Source organism: Eptatretus burgeri, chromosome 3 (assembly GCF_056783735.1).
Source record: "Eptatretus burgeri isolate ZD-2024b chromosome 3, Ebu_testis_v1, whole genome shotgun sequence".
Classification (NCBI taxonomy): Eukaryota; Metazoa; Chordata; class Myxini; order Myxiniformes; family Myxinidae; genus Eptatretus; species Eptatretus burgeri.
This window is the reverse complement of record NC_140963.1, coordinates 40495484-40513310: the sequence shown is the minus strand read 5'-3', so window position 1 is coordinate 40513310 and position 17827 is coordinate 40495484. Positions and strand designations below refer to the sequence as shown.

Here is a 17827-nt window from a genome sequence, read left to right as displayed (position 1 = left end):
ATATAATTCTAACCCACAGGCCAAAAATGCACGGCCATACAATAAATGGTTTAAGTTTGGGGACTGCTACCAGGTATTACTGTTAAGAAAAGTCTTTTTTAAAGAAAAAAAAAAAAGGAAAAAGAAAAAACAAAATATTATAACAAAGAAAAAGCACATGTACTTTTGGCCCCAAGACCAAAGCACATAATCAAACAAAGCTTGTCAAACTAATACACATGCATCTTGGCCAAAGGCTAACCACTCCCCAAACCACTTATGGTCATCCCCAAACATACATCCTAGCTCACAGGACCAAAATACATGACTATACCATAAATGTTATCTATTTGTGGACCACTCATCATTGTGACATTGCCTTTTTTACATGAAAAAGGCAGAAAAAAAATAATCAAACTTTGTAACAAAGCGAGGGACGTGCACTCCGGCCCGAAGGCCAAAGTACACAGTCCAAAAAAGCTTGTCAAATTTGTGTATGCACACACTTCTGCCTGAAGGCCGAAGCACATGGTCAAACAAACCCATGTATCCTCGCCCACAAGACTAGAATGCATGGTCAAACAAAACTTTGGGATCCATGGGCCTTCAGCTAGAGTGGACTCCCCCTCCCTCCCATCCCCCAAGGGTTGAGTTAGCAAGCCACCCCATGAAGAATTTGGATATAATAGTATCTAATCAGTGGAATATTGACTTTAAACACCTGTGCCAAACCAACACTTGATGCATGGACCCTGACCAATAGGGGGCACCTGCTATGTTTAGGCATCCGCTATGCAGTTAACAAGGATTTTGAGTTGTAGCCAGGAAATGTTATTAATAGGTAAAATGGAACTTCAAGCTTTAGTTGCATTCGGTGGAAAACAAATGCCCACAGCTAAAAGCAGTGTCAACTGCTGCACTGATACCTGCTACTACTACTACCATGATTATACCATTCATGGAATAATCATGCATCAGTCAGCCGACATTGGCTTTAGAAGCCCTTCTTTGGCAATACAAACCGACCTTTGGGAAAGCGGTAGGCTTTGGGAAATGTCTGGCAGGCACCCCCTGTTGATCAGGACCCTTGCAACATGTGTTAGTGTGGCTCTGGTATTTTGCTTGGAGGTCAATGCATCAATGTGCGTGTCATCCATCATTAGAATGTCAAGCCAGATGACCTGCCAGCACTGACGGGAAATGTACATTCAGGATCCCACACTGTCTTTTCAAAAGAGTAGTCGAGTTACTGCCAGCACCCTCAACAAATTTCAAATTCCTGTCGAAACTCTGTTGGTGACTCATACTTGGCAAGCATGTGAACATGCCAATACCTCCAACATGAGTTGAGGGAGACCTTTGTCCTACAGTGTCATGAAAACGGGCTGAAAATACATAAATGTAACATATTATTTTGTTTGTGGGGGAGGGAGAGGATAAATATTTAGTTAGAAGGCCTTAACCACTATTTGTATTACATGTATAATAATCAGACTTTGGGACTTTTGGATGCTAAACTGACACACAGACACTGGATCTTATTATACTTACTATAATTCAAGGAACGTTGTGTGTGTGTGTGTGTGTGTGTGTGTGTGTGTGTGTGTGTGTGTGTGTGTGTGTGTGTGTGTGTGTGTGTGTGTGTGTGTGTGTGTGTGTGTGTGTGTGTGTGTGTGTGTGTGTGTGTGTGTGTGTGTGTGTGTGTGTGTGTGTGTGGCTACTACTCCTACAGTTCTGGGCTGATTACATCCAGACTTGCTACAAAGGATCAGCATGACCCCAGTTTGTGCATTGGGGCATTTTTTATCTTTGTCGGTCGTTTGTTGCTTTTGGGAGGGGGGAGGGGTGACGCATATTTTCTATGTAAATGTGTATCGTGTAGCGCCACTCTTGGTGGGAGAGAGTATTACAAGTCCTCACCCTTTACAGTGCAGTATTCTTGTCCCCCTATTTTCCAGTGCAGTGAGGCGTTTTGAATTACATAGTGAGTGGTATTTTGAATTATACATTTGAATTACGATAATAACATCACCCACCATCCCCCTCCCCCCCCCAGCCACTCCCATAGGGATCAGGTGCTTCTGGTATAGATAAAACACCCTGGTGATGTTTGTGCTTGCCACACTGTTTTCATCCTGCTCTTCTCCATCTACATCTCCACCCCCAGTATTATATAGACAAACATTGGGATGTATTGCCATGAAAGTAACCCATGACATTTTAGTTTGCCATCTCCGCAAAGGGTGCTCATATTAGGAGTAGTCATTGTCATTCATACGAGCCATCAGTTCTTGCAGAGCCGCGGCATTGCCGCTGATGCTGTGCCTTCTAGGTTACAGCACGAATTTGGAATTTGGCCAGGGTGCTGGCGATAGCTCGCCGAGTCTTAGCGAAAGATATCATGGGATTTTAATGTCCAACAACCAATGCTGTATAATATGAGTTGCACTCTCTCAAAAATCAGGTCAGCAAGATGAACCTTTGGGATGAAAAACGAAAAACCAGGACCATAGCTATGGTTTTGTGACGTTCAGCTTTCACACATTGTGATGATCACAAATTACCATCCTCATGTTACTTAGCTCCGTGTTATTAATGCAGATTTGTGCAACATTTCAGCTGCTTACAGTCATAATTCTCGAATATGCATGCACGCACCATAGTGATAATTTCCCATGAGAAACTCACAAATGAACAACAGAGATTTTGTAGTAACACTGACAAATGCCTGAGAGATCGATCTGCACACAGTGTATCATCATCAAAGCACTTGGCACCTTAAGTCTGACTGTTGATGGATAACTAATGAATTACAAGAATTAACTTTGTTAAAGCGACTGAAATGCTCAAAGAAAGAACCACAAACATTCGTGGCTGGAATAACTTGGATAATAGATAAACTAGAACAGCACTCGATAGAGCGCATACCTCTGCCAGGCTGAACAGTTTACGTTTTGTATCCCACTGAGACGCCGGATCTGCAACTGGATCTTCCCCAAAATATAATCAATTCGTCCTTGTCACAGATCCAACCTGTCCACCAAATGTCGTCCGAATCCGTCCATAACTTCTTGAGATATCCTGCTCACAGACAAACGAACAGACAGATGGGGGTGAAAAACATAACCACTGTCCACCTTAGGTAGTGAAGGTAATAATACATTATGATAGATCTCATTGCAATTTTGTCTTCTTTTGTAAAAGTAAATGTTCCAGTGCAACATATCATTTTTCAGGTTTTCAAATGACAGGCCTGGCCATCCGGTTCGTGAAAGACTCAGATCAAAAACTTTTCGCAGCTGACCCCACAATAGGTTGGGAATAATTGGAGCCTTTAAATAAGTCATATTGGGCACAAAATCCTTTGTGAAGAGTTGGTGAGCTATTGCCAGTACCCTGGCCAAATTCCAAATTCCTGCTCTCACCAACAGGGATGATGATGATGATGATGATGATGATGATGATTGATGCACAAAAAATGCCACGATTTAGGAAGGATTACAGAGAGGTATGGGTGGGGGTTTAAGGGGGGAGGGTGGAGGTAGCATTCATAATTTAGCATAAAACAGTGTTGCAAAAATTATAATCATCATCATCAGACTAAAATATGCAATTTGGTTGCTGTCTGTTTTTTGACCATGATACATTCGGTCGTTACTTATCTAATCTCAACCAAACTTAACAGAATGACTTAGGGTCACATGATGGAAGTTGTCGTGACTTCATTTCCCCCTTCCCCAAGGGGGTGTTCTGCCTTGGGTGAAATGCATGTTAAGCTGTATATCCGCATTAAGACAGCTACAACCGTGGCGTTTTTCCAAGGCCACTTCTAAGAAAAACACGAATGATAATTTAGGATAATATTAATGTTATTATAAAATAATACTAACACTAATAATATCCCTTCTCCCCAAGGGGGTTTTCCTCCTTGAACAAACTCCTTGTTAACATGTATAAATAGATTATTGTGACGTTTTGTGAGGCAAGCCCCAAGAAGAAGGCGGGGAGGCAAAAGAGGCCGATCAGAGCAAAAAAAAAAATAGGGCAATACCCCTGGTAGAGGCTGGATAAGAAAACCAGGGAACTACTGGTGTGTGTGGATAATCCACAAAATATTTAAAGGAGAAGAAAGTAAATACCTATGGGTTTTTTTTTAATGCCATGAACAAACTTTGGTACATCACGGGTGATTATGGTTGTGGTGAAGTTTCATCAAAATTGTGTGTGTAGTTTCTGAGAAGAGAGAAAATACCTATTTTGGGGGGCAACCCCACCTATGAAATCCCCTAAGATCCTGCTTTTTCTTATGCCGTGAACAAACTTGAGTACATCACGGGTGATGAAGGTTGTGGTCATGTTTCATGGAAATTGTTGGTGTAGTTTCAGAGAAGAAGTTATATCCCTGTGTCATAAGAGGTGACCAGGGTTGCATCAGGAAGGGCATCCGGCGTAAAACATGTGCCAAATCACTATGCGGATCATAAGGATGATCCACTGTGGCGACCCCTAACGGGAGCAGCCGAAAGAAGAAGAGTTTCAGAGAAGTTCCAAATGTTTGTTGATGGACAGACAGATGGACGAGGCGCCAGCCCATAAGCTCCCCAGAACTATGTTCCTAGTGAGCTAAAATATTATAAACCACAAACATGTATGATTGCCTTTTTAAACAGTCGCTACTGCTGTTTAACACGAAACTGAAAGAAATCTGGAGGAATCCCAACATCCTTGAGGCATTCTATGCTTATCATACCCACCACAGAATAACGGACCAAAGACTAAATATACTCTCATCGATATAGCCCAGAGAGGACAATAACGTGACCCTTCCTGTCGCTCCCTTAGTGAGTGGGTATATTAAAAAAAAAAATTACCGTTTTTACAGCCATTTCTCCCTGCTGTGCAGGGGTTGGGCTTTTTCTTGAGGCAATGTATTATGGCCGGATGCCCTTCCTGACGCCAACCCTGGTCGCCTCTTACGACACACAGGATATGGTACACCTATTCTCACCGGGGCATACACCAGGACCAGTACACTGGTACTCATTTCGCCAACCTCAGAAGGATGACAGGCTGAGTCAACCCCCTGGTGTTAATTCATCAGCCAACGGGGCTTGAACTCAGGACCCTGGGATCCCAAGCCACCACCATAACCACTAAGCCAACACCAGGCTTGGAGTGGGTATATTGGTGCAATGAAATAAGGAAAACCTTTCGCCATTGGTACTTATAAACGTTTTTATTGGTGGATAAGTCAGAGCAACTATCATTATACTGTACAATATGAACCTTCTTTTCAGATACATCAGATAATGATCAAATTACATATAATATTTCTCCAGTTTTCAAATATGATTTCCCTTCAAGTGGCGTTTGAATGCTTCCTAGTCTACAACCTCCATGGAGATCCCACGAGACTCCATAAAATTGATCAGCCTTCACAAGAACGGCAGATCAAATAATACACACAAAAATAGGTCTGCGAGTCCTGAAGCTCACCTGCATCAGGAGCAACAGTCATTCAAGCCCCACGCAAACCCCTCCCCCCCACTCCCCCCACCCCCCAGACTGCAATTTTTTAAAATTCCGTGAACAAACTTTAGTACATCACGGGTGATGAAGATTGTGGTCAAGTTTCATCAAAATCGTGTGTGTAGTTTTGGAGAAGAGAGCAAATACCTATTTTGGGGGCTCGACCACCCCCCCCCCCATGAACCCACTAATGAGCACAGATTTTGATGCGGTCAATACACCTTCGTTTGGCATCAGATATGAAGCTTGTGGCCAATTTCATCAAAATCAAGTGTTTGGTTCAAGCGATAATGACTGAAGTGTTTACGGACTGACCGACTCACCTACGGACATTGCTCGATCACATAAGCTCACTGCATAAGGACGAAAGTCCAGGTGAGCTAAAAATTGTCCAATAATGAGGAGAGGAAGAAGAAGCACAGCAGTCCATAATTAAGTAGAATTCACATACAAATGAAAAACAAATCTGCATGATCATTTGAGATTATTTTCGATTTCATCTTTTGTTCACAAAAATGCACAGCAGTCATTGGTCAAGCTCTCACGGTCACGACCTGATCAGTGGGCTCAATTACTGGCACGTACATTTAAGGAGTTGCACCTCATTCCATGGTGACGTGTGTGTGTGTGTGTGTGTGTGTGTGTGTGTGTGTGTGTGTGTGTGTGTGTGTGTGTGTGTGTGTGTGTGTGTGTGTGTGTGTGTGTGTGTGTGTGTGTGTTCCACTACGATCATTCCTTGGATCATTGTATTACAAAATAAAAAAAAACAGAAGCAGAGAGAATATGAGTACCTACCTGTTCAGCAGTGAAAATAACAAGATTATCCACCCTGGCATTAAATCAGGAAGGAGAAATGATATGAGAATTTTACTGGATTTCCTGGGGGTCACTGGTTTTAAGTCACTGTCACCCAAATCACCCAAATCGGGTTACTGCTTGAGTGCAACTGGGAAGTGACGCAAGCAGGCAAATGAAAGCCAAACACTATGATGTCATTTGGGATGACTTGGCTCCCCAATATTACTCTTATTGGAATTCATCCAATGCATTTCCTTTCCCGTGCCAAAAGTGCAATTTATTGTCGGATAAAAGAGCAAGGAAGAATGGCATAATTAGTCTTCCAACAGGTAGCTGGCAGACTCGACCATCTCCTTTCAGCAGTAACATCGATTCTCATTTGATGATCTCAAGCGCCGGTAAATAATTTCGATTTGGACTCGACGATCGGAACAGCACGCGATGGGAAGATTTGTCTCGATTAGCGCGGCGTGGCTCGGTCACCTCAACCGGATTGTCCGCGTTGTAATGATTGTTTCTCCAAACCCGACACTGGACTTGGTTAAATGTAGGGATGTGTCGCTTTCCTTACCTGCTTTTCAAAATTATTGTTCAGGTGAACAATCCATGGGATTCAGGTGTGCAATCACCATGATTATCTGCGCACTACACACAATCATTGATGCCTTGTTTAATATCCTGAACACACATAGTCTTTATACATAGCATGTACATTAATTTCCTGTTTGAGTGACATGGTATAACTTGATGGATATATTGGGCTGAGAGTTAGATTGGAATTATCCGAACGAGGCATATTAAATGGTCCGGACATTGGACTCGATTCATGGGGTTTTTGAAACTTTCTTAGAGTGCCAGCACGGACGTTGAACTCCTCCGAAAGAGACCTGGGATTTGACATATAAAAGCAAGTTGGTGGATCAAAGGAACAGCTGGCTTAAAGACCGATCCCCCCCCCCCCAACCACCTCCACAACACTGCATGTTGAGGGATAGCAAGATGCAGTCAACATTTCTACAAGAGCAAGTAATAAAACTCATTGCAAGACTTATGGAGCTCTAATCCATTGCATGCAACACCTAGAGCAGTCATTATCCCAATTAACATCAGCATCGGTCCGATCTAGTTAACTGCAGACCACTTGTTAGCATGAGAACACCTTGCAAAGATGAGAAACCACTAGGTTGATGAATTCTTTCACATTCTTTACAATTCACCGATATAAAACACACCACGTCTGGGGTGACGACCGCAAATGTGGAGAACACAAACCACCAACATTTGTTGTGTGATGAAATTACGTCACAGTATCAAACCTACCATTTGGGTTGTGTATAATGAGTTAACCACGCTGTCTCATTAGACCACCACCTCGAGTCGGCGGCTCAGCCCACGACTCAAACGTTCATCCCCAACATAGGTCAACAATGCACAATATATGTATGAATTAAAAGGTTTTGTGACGGCACTGGCTTCACCGTCTCGACCCTCGTACATCACAAACAGGAACTAGGCACATGCATCTCAAACAGCTGAGCACAAAATATGGCATCGGAACCTCGACAGATTAAAACCCAACCAGCATTCACAAATGTTTCACAATGGTCAGCAATCAATCGCATGAAGACATTTTCACCATTGATATATATATATATATATATATATATATATATATATATATATATATATATATATATATATATATATATATATATTAATCTCGGATGTGTACGCTGAGTAGTAGTAGTAGTAGTACTGTGTGTGTATATATATTTGACACCTCCCACACTCCCCGAGCCGAAGAAGCTGCGTAACACAATCCAGGAAGACCTACACAAGGTAAGTGCTATGCTGTTTCGAACTCTTCCCAGAGTTCCTCAACAAGGGTATAAAAATGTTCACACGTAGCACACACATGAGAATCCCAATGCAATACACCCCCTCAGCTACCAGACCGCCAGTCTTCTTGGGTTGCTTTACGCAGTTTCCTCGGCTCGAGGAGTGTGGGAGTGGTCAATTATTTACATAATCCTAGCCACTTGGGTTTGGTTGATTAGGTGAGAGCTGATTGGCTATTCCCTCCATTCACAGGTGAGAGATTTGGCTGGGTCATATATGTATATATATATATATATATATATATATATATATATATATATATATATATATATATATATATATATATATATATATATATATATTGTTACGGCTGTGGAAATTCGCAATCCACCATTCAGGGTCCGTAGGTGAGATATCTCGAAGTACATGTGTAGTTAGCCCAAACCCGTTGTATAGGGGAAATTTATGTGATCCATTCGGTCTGCGATCCTTTGAGTTAGGCGTTTTTCTTTTTCTATCTTTTAGTTCAAACACACAACATTTCAACAACCACACCATCCCCATCACAGCGCCAACCACACTGCAACCGCACCACCTCCACCATCTACGCTACCACATCTTCGCCACTCGCCATTCAACAGGCTCCGTGCGGTTATGATCTCCGCGGAGGAACAAACAAAAACCAACAAGGATGCTCGGTGGGCTTTTCCCGCCTGTTTTTCCCGACTGACTTCCCCGCGCTTTGGAGTGGAGGAAGAGCGATGCAGGTCAGAGGTCATGTAAAGGTGGGGCCTCTTTTTGGGGGAATAATTCTCTGGCTCCGAGCCAAAAACTGACTCCCTCAGCCCTCGGACGGAGCGGGGTGGAGGGAAAGCGTGAGGAAACGCCCTTTTTGGGGAATCCTCTCGAAGGAAGGTGGAGCCGAGAACGGGGCGGGGCGAAGGGCGGAGCCCCGGGCGATAAAAGACGGACACGGGCGGGCGCAAAGAGCGCTTTTTCTTCCTCTTCGTCTTGGCTGGGGGTTCGGTTGGTTTTTGTGGAGCGTTGGTCTTCAGGAAGAAGTCCTGTGCCCGCGCCTTGTCGAGCGGCCCTGTCACGAAGGCACGGACGGGAGACGCGGCGGCGCCCGTTGCGAGGTGGACCTGTGCGTCCAGACGGGGAGTGCCGGAGAGGGTTCGCCGGCCGTGAGAGAGGTCGGGGCCGGGCGCGACCACGCTGACGGTCGCGGGAGAGGGACTCACCAGCCAAAGGGAAGTCGCAACTTCTTTCTTTCTTTTCTTTGGGGTTTTTGTATGGATCTTGTGGCGCCGTGTCTCGTAAAGTAGAACTGTTTAAGTGTTGCCGTGTGTACGCATATTCGGTTGTAGCTCTGCATCGTTTCTTTTGTTTTAATTGCTTTATGTGCATTTTGATTGTGTATTGCTGTAAATACGTGCCTTACGTGCTTGTCTGTGTGTGCGTGTGAATAAAATGCTTGCTTGTTGAACTGTGCCCGTTTCGCTTTGTCTTTTCTCTATTGACCCTCCATCTTGCATCACGGAAAGGCGTTCGTAGTAGGTGCAACATCCCAGTAATTAATCGGAACCGTCAAGGCCGACGATAACACTGCTCGGTTATCACTGTAGCACGGAATGGACCGCTAAAGCGGTTCGTGTCTGGAGTCGGCCTGTGGCGTGGTACGATCGCCCGGTCGACCATCTGCGCAGGTACTTAGGTAGATCGAATTTGGCGAGCAACCCTATCCTGCACGGGTGGGCAATTGGCACGGTCGTGGTGGGGTTAAACCCCCACCCGTGACTAGCTCCCGGCGTTGTTCCGAGAGGGTCACGACAGAATTGTCCGTCCGGTGGGCGACGTGCTGCGATTCGAGTGACGCGGCCGTCCGCACGCGAATTCGCGACTATATATATATATATATATATATATATATATATGTATATATGTATATATATATATATATATATATATATATATATATATATATATATATATATATATGTTGTTGCGGATTCGGCCCGCCGGCGTGCGAACGGCCACGTAACTCGAATCGCGGCACGTCGCCCACCGGACGGACAATCCAGTCGTGACCCTCTCGGACTAACGCCGGGAACTAGTCACGGGTGGACCTTTCGGTCTCACCACGATCGTGCCAATCGGCCCCCGCGTGGGATAGGGTTGCTCGCCAAATTCGACCTACCTAAGTACCCACACGGAGGGTAGACCGGGCGATCGCACCTCGCCGCAGGTCGACTTCAGACACGGGCCACTTTAAGCGACCCGTTTCCGTACTATCGGGATAACCGAGCGGTGTTATTCGTCGGCCTCGACGGTTCGATTAATTATCGGGCGTTTTAGCCCACGACCAACCCTTTACGTGAAGCAAGATGGAGATTCAATGAAAGAAAAGACGAAGCGAAGCGGGAAAACAGTTCAACATAACTCACATTTATTTCGTGATGAACGGGAAGCACACATATACAATTACACCAAAAGCACATGTAAAAGGAGAAGAAACACAATATTACACAAAAAGCAAATATAAAAGAGAAACACAATGCAGAGCTATCCGACTACCGAGCACACGGCAACACTTATACAATTTTACTTCACAGACGGCGCCGACAACACGTATACCCAAAGCAAAAGAAAAGAACCACCCTCCAGGATAAGGCGGGCCTGGGGCCGAGACCGTGTCGGGCCTACCGTCTGATGATGAGACACAGAGCGGCGGTGGCGCCTCAACTCCGCGGGCCTCGCGGACAGTGTCTGGTAGGGGGTGGGAAAGGGGCCCCCTTGTCGCACTATCTCAGCGTGGGGGGAAACAGGAGGGGGTTGTTGATGCTCGGGGGAAAGGAGGATATCACCCTGTCTTGGGTCCCGCGACGAGCGTCTCCTCCTTGACCTCGGTCGCGTTGCTGGCCTCTCCCTCAGCAGCTCCCGGCACCGACGCGAGCACCCCCTCGTCCGCCTTCGCCGCCGCCACCTCTCCACAGCTCCGTCTAATCGCCCTCTCCGTCTCCTCTCTTGGCTCGTCCCAACTCTTCACTCTTGACTTCTTCCCCTCCGAACTCACAACTGCCAACTGAACTGCCTGGCGAGCGCGGCCGTTTATATCCCCCGTGGCCTCGCTCCCCCACCTTTGACCCTTTACCTCCAACCCTTCACCTCTAACTGGCTCCCCATTGGACCGAGGAAAAGTGGGCGTGAATGCTTTTTGATCCATGAATTTGCATATAGCGACCTCACTCCAACGCCCTGGAGGTGGGGCCAAATCGCCCCACGCTCTCCGATAGGACGGAACAGAAGTGGGCGTGAGTCGTTTTTGATCCGTTTTTCTCGGAAAGTCTGTGATGTTTTTGAACACGCTGCTCGGTGCGCGCCCTGCACGAGTCCAGCATCGGCGCCCACAAGTGGCGTAGGAATGACGGTGATGCGATGGTGGCGAGTTGTGACGGTAAAGGTCGTGGCTGTTGTTGTGAAGCGGCGTTGTGGTTGGTGGTTGTTGTGAAGCGGCGTTGTGGTTGGTGGTTGTTGTTGTGAAGCGGCGTTGTGGTTGGTGGTTGTAGTAATGGCGGCTGGTCCAAAATAAAGATAGTAGAAGAAAAACGGCTATCCTGAAGAGTCGCAGCCCGACTGAATGACATTTATTCCCTCGAAACAACGGGTTTGGGCCTAACTACACATATACTTACAGAGATATCTCACCTGAGGGACCTGAATGGTGGTTTGCGAATTTGGTCAACCACAACAATATATTTGATTTTGATAGACCATACTCGGTCCAAAGTGTCGGTGCTACTGAAGCAGTTTCTTGGTAAGGGTTATACTGGGTGGTTTGCCATTGCTTTCCCAGCAATAGTGATGTCAGGAATTTGTAATTTGTTCAGGGTGTCGGTGATGGTTCGCCTACTCTTCGCGAAGGACACCGTGGGATCTTTCTTTAACGTCCACCAACTAATGCCGGCAGACGAGACACCGACAGACGGGGCCCTTAGATTTTTTGATTTTTTTTTTAATCCAATTCCATACCCCTGGTCTAATAGCCCTGAAATTTGCTATATCACATTATTTTCACATACGAAGGTCAGCGTCACAAATAAAAAAACTTTCAACGAGGTCATCCGGCCAAACATTCCTGTGCTGCACTCCCAGGTTAATTTTTGTTTCAGCTTTAAACTTCAATCTTGATGCTTTATTAAAGTATAAATAACTTGATCTGGATTGGGTTACCCAACTTCTGCGTATACTGTACATATAAAATCACACACACACACACACACACACACACACACACACACACACACACACACACACACACACACACACACACACACACACACACACACACACACACACACACACACACACACACACACACACACACGCTGTTGAGCGTTTGTTTCCTGGATCGACCTAATTCAATTGGCAGTGATGTGGTCAGAGAAGAATTGAAGGCTTGGTTTGCGGCCACCTTTGAGTCCTCCAGGAAAGACTGTGGCAGAGGCAGGTGAAGTGGTTCAACATAGGTGGGAGAAAAGGCAGGGAAAGCGGAGGAGTTTGCGTAACCTACAGGAAAATCATTAAGCAAGTGTCAGTCGATCAGACGAGCAGGCAAGGATGGATGGTCGAGTTGATTGACGCAGCAACTCCAAATGACGTCTGGTCGTAAAGAGAGGACGACCATGTATTTACACCTGCAGTTACATCAATCATGTGATAAATCTGCAGTGATGTTCTTACAGAGAAGTACAAACTCGATGATTTTGCGTGACATTTGCTCAAAGCAGATCTTCATCAGATCTCATGAGAAGTAAGTGTATTGAGCACCGTGGTGGTCCACGTTGTTGATATTTTGTGCTCATTAGTCATGAGGAAAACCAGGGTTGGTGAACCCGAACACACAACAACTTGCCGTTGCTCCAACTTACCTGTTGACCTGCATGGTTGGTAAACACCCCATCATTAGCAGGTCGTTGGGTGCCAGGACCCTGTCCGAAACGCAGATGAAACCGGCGGTTTGCAGCAAGGGGACGTGGACCATTAAGACCATCAACATTAGGCGTCTCGATCTTTAATAGACACTAAAGATCCCACGGCGTCCTTCACGAAGAGTCGGCGAGATATCGCTGGCACCCTGAACAAATTCCAAATCCATTCCCTGACCTACAGGGGGGTACTGCATCAGCAGCACAGCAGTGCTTCAAGTGATGCTGCAAGCAGCAACCAAACGCTGGATGTTGGGTTTGCTTAAATCGTTAAAATAAAATATGCATGTTGAAGACCAACCGATGGGAAATTGATATCGTTTGGAATAGTCCACAAGGGGTTACCTCGAAGGATGTAATTAATTAAATAACGCATCTGGCATTGATCAGTTCATCATGTCAATGATGCCTCGTTTAAACCGTCATATCAGTGTTTGTCTACATATTATGTACGCATGCACGTGCAGTGTTTGGTGAACAAATATCGTCCCTCCAGAGGAGATTCCAGGCTCCCAGGTGACATGTGGAGGTATTTAATTCGGTAAACCGAGATTCGAGCGGACGACTCACCCGAGCTCCACGCGACGAATAAGGGTCTTCGAACAGGGCCCACAAGCGGTTCTGCCAGCGGCGACAACAGGTGGGAGTGGGGGCCCGCTCAGAGCCTGAGTCCTCTTGCATACCGAAGCGTCTCGATACCTCTCCGTCCTTGTTGCCCTCGTCGTTGCCGTTGATGTCTGGGTTCCCGAAGCTCACCAGCGCCTCCTCGGCTTCCCGGTGCTGTCGGTAATTCATCCAGCAGCAGGGTTCCACGTCCGTCTCGTCGATGCCCCAGAATATGAGCTCCTCCTCAAACAAGGGGCCGCACACCTCGGACGGGCAGTGCAGCTTCCCCGTGCGGTAGTAGTTGAGCACGTGCGCGAACACGGCCGGGTGCCGGTCGAAGAAGAACTCGTTGCTGCGGGCATCGTAGTCGAAGTTGGAGAACGCTTCGGGCTCGACGAGCCAGGAGAGCCGCGTGCCGGGCAGAGTGCACAGCGTGCTCCTGTACGTCTCGTGCCGGAAACCCCCGACGTTGATGACCACCCTGTCCGCGCAGTCCGCCTTGCCCATGCTGCCATCGGGCCGGGGCGAGGCGGGCCCCGCGCCCGGCAGGAAGGGCGCCTCGCACGCTGCTCGGATCATGCGCCCCGCTCAGTGCTGCTCGGCCGCTCGTTCCGCATCGCCCTCCGCAGCCTTGCGGTGCGCACGGCCCGTGGACGGGAGCGCACGGTAGTGTTGACCTTTAGTTATGCTTCGTGGAGAGCACGATCGGTGGACCCCGTCGCGTGCGCAATTACCACCGAGCCGGTTTCTTCCTCCGAGGCGCACCTGTCGCCCCTTCGTCGCACCGTCACCCCTCCGGTGTTGTCTTTCCGAGCGAGCGAGCTACGTGCGCTTGCTTGTATCCCGCCGACAGTTAGTGCAAAGAGGCATTTTCCCAGCGACCGCTTTTCCCTCTCCCCCTCCTCCTCTCTCCGCACCCTGCTCGCTCCTCTGCAGCGGTCCACCGGCCTCCGTCTCTGTCTCTTCGCACCGACCCACTTCCTCCTGACCCTCCCCCTCTCTCTCTCTCTAAACCCCCATGTACTCACTCTCCTCCTCCCAGACCCCGCTTTCCAATCTTATCAAAAGGGAAACCTGAGCTATGGTGGACCGTGTTCGAGAGAAAGAGAACGGCCCTGTAGAAGACGCGATGGACGAGGGTAGAGGAGGGGATTGGAAGGGACGGGGCAGGGGGAGGGGCTGCGTTGCTTTCCGAAACCCCTCCGGTCTAAAAGCGCGGTTCAGCATCATCAGCGCCACGAAGCTCCCGACAGGTGCAGCGACCGTTACGAACATCCGTACACGGCGCAGCTTGCACGCTTCAGGAAGAACACCCTGCGATCGGTGCGAGGTCTCCTTTAAGAGACGAATAAATGGCGGCGGCGATAATTCGTCGCTCATTGCCTGCGTCCTTGGGCCGGGAAAAAGTGACCCGACAGCAAGCAGCAACAACCGCCGTCATTACCCTGTTATTATCTATTCCTTGTCATCAGGGATGTTATTTATTATGCACCTTTTCTTGTGACACCCTTCGCAATCCTTCGACATTCGTTCACGACATTCGACACTCGATTGGATTTGTATATATGTATATATATATATATATATATATATATATATATATATATATATATATATGTATATATATATATATATATATATATTTTTTTTTTTTTAAGGTCCACATTCGCTCGACCGTGTGTGGTTTCATGTTATGGTGGTTGCGCAGCCTCAGACCGCCCAGATTCGTTGTTCTGTTCACATTGAAATCCCATGCTTCGTCCGAACAATGAGGCTGCGCGCGCCGGCCCCACGTGGTACCCGGGCGCGCGCGTGCTCGCACGTGGAATACAGATTGGGACGCACCGCGACGCGCGAACATGCGCAACGAGAGCGATCCCTCTTTGGGAGTCATAGTTTTCCTCAGGGGGAATCAAGCGAATACCGTATTGGGTGACGGAGTGAAGTGTTCGTTTGCGTTCTCTCAATTATAAAATGAGCCCCTTCATACTACTACTACTACTACTACTACTACTACTACTACTACTACTACTACGACTCCTATTGTGGTGTTCACTGGGGAATGCTTTTACCCCAACCCTTTCACGAAACGGCTGAAGGGCCTGACGTTCAACTGAAGGTGAAATGAATTTGTAACTAATTTATTCAGGGTGCCAGTGATAATCGCCTGCGCTTTGCAATGCACACCTTGGAATCTTTACCGTCCACCTGCCAATACCAGCGGACGTGTCCTTCGTCTTGACGACCATCCGATGGATGGAGAAAACGTCGATGAATCGCTCTGCCTGCCAAACATCACAATGACAGTTGAAAGATGTGTGGAGATTCAAACCCAGGCTAAGGAGCATCATTAACCTGCATATAGCTGCAAAGCTTCAAAGTCACGAAGTGGATGGAAAAGCGATGTGTGGACAACGAGCCCCATAAAGGGCAAAACTAGTCGGTAGCTTTGTTTTTCTATTTCATCTGCTTCGTGAGAGCATTTCATCTTGGCATCTTTGCATTGCCGCAGGCTCTTCTGGGGCTGCAGTCATGACGTCATCGTAAGTGGTGACGGTATCGTCTGTTCAGGTCAGAGAACTTAATTAATCTTCTTCAAATACATTTCCCTCTCTGAGGTGATCTGGTATAAAAATTGAGAATTAAATTATATCTTCCTGGTATTGACTGCATGACAATCCGACTGGGAAGTAGCGGACTGGAGCTCCACGAAGCTCATGCCTAATAGGTGGGGCCAATGCAAATGTTTCGCCCAATAGGCGGAGCCTTTCTATGCCACTGTTTCGCCAGAAGAGCGTGATAAATACACACATCTAAAAATCTATCTTTCCATATCTAAAATATATATATATATATATATATATATATATATATATATATATATATATATATATATATATATATATATATATATATACCGGGCGTAGTGGCGTGTGCCTGTAATCCGGCTACTCGGAGGCTTCGGTTAGAGGATCGCATGAGGACGGGAGCTCTGCACTGGGCCACGCTATGAGAGGGTGTAGGGCAGCCCGGATTAATAGTGAAACCCAATCCTTATCCCTGTGTCATAAGAGGTGACCAGGGTTGCTTCAGGAAGGGCATCCGGCATAAAACCTATGCCAAATTAGTATGCGGATCATAACGGATGATCGGCTGTGGCGACCCCTAACGGATGATCCGCTGAAAGAAGAACAACATATGTATATGTATATATATATATATATATATATATATATATATATATATATATATATATATATATATATATATATATATATATATATATATATTAGCGATACCTGTGCACATGCACGGGATAGCAGTACAACATAGCTGGTAGCAGACGACAGACCGTACAAGGAGAATGACAAAAATACGCATTGTGCAAAATGCAAGTGGTACTATGGAACGCCAAGACTTCCCAAACATTGTCGGCATGTCTGCTAAGTGCCACAGCAATTTCATGGGGATTGTGTGATGGCGAGCCGAGTTTTTAGTGTGCAAGCTTGGTATATATATATATATATATATATATATATATATATATATATATATACATATACATACATACATACATACATACATACATACATACAGTCATGCACCACTTAACGAAAGGGATACGTTCTGAGAAATGCTTCGTTAAGCGATGTCGTCATTGTGCGAACATGAGTCAGAGTGTACTTACACAAACCTAGATGGCATAGCCTACTACACACCTAGGCTATATGGTATAGCCTATTGCCCCTAGGCTGCAAACCTGAACAGCATGTTACTGTACTGAATACTGTAGGCAACTGTAACACAATGATAAGTATTTGTGTATCTAAACATCGAAAAGGTACAGTAAAAATACGGAATAAAAGATAAAAAATGTTACACCTCTATTGGGCACTTACCATAAATTGAACTTGCAGGACTGGAAGTTGCTCTGGGTGAGTCAGTGAGTGAATGTGAAGGCCGAGGACATTACTGTACACAACTGTTGATTTTATGAACACTGTACACTTAGGCAACACTATATTTATAAAAAATATATTTAATTTTCTTCAATAATAAATGAACTTTAGCTTACTGTAACTTTTTTTTAA

The 17827-nt window shown here is 46.1% G+C and overlaps 1 protein-coding gene across 5 annotated transcripts in view; it reads right to left on the bottom strand.

Annotated features, from left to right (window-relative positions):
- LOC147029750 (voltage-gated potassium channel KCNC1-like) overlaps nucleotides 1-14905 on the bottom strand; it is a 66106-nt gene extending 51201 nt beyond the window's left edge. For 3 of the 5 annotated variants that reach the window (XM_085873049.1, XM_085873048.1, XM_085873050.1), the window contains exon 1: nucleotides 13701-14905. In XM_085873049.1, the coding sequence (XP_085729175.1) occupies nucleotides 13701-14315 (615 nt within the window). In that variant the 5' untranslated portion in view covers nucleotides 14316-14905. The remainder of the gene's footprint in view (nucleotides 1-13700) is intronic. The other 2 variants (XM_085873051.1, XM_085873047.1) reach the window with 2 other exon arrangements.
- Nucleotides 14906-17827: the final 2922 nt, after the last annotated feature.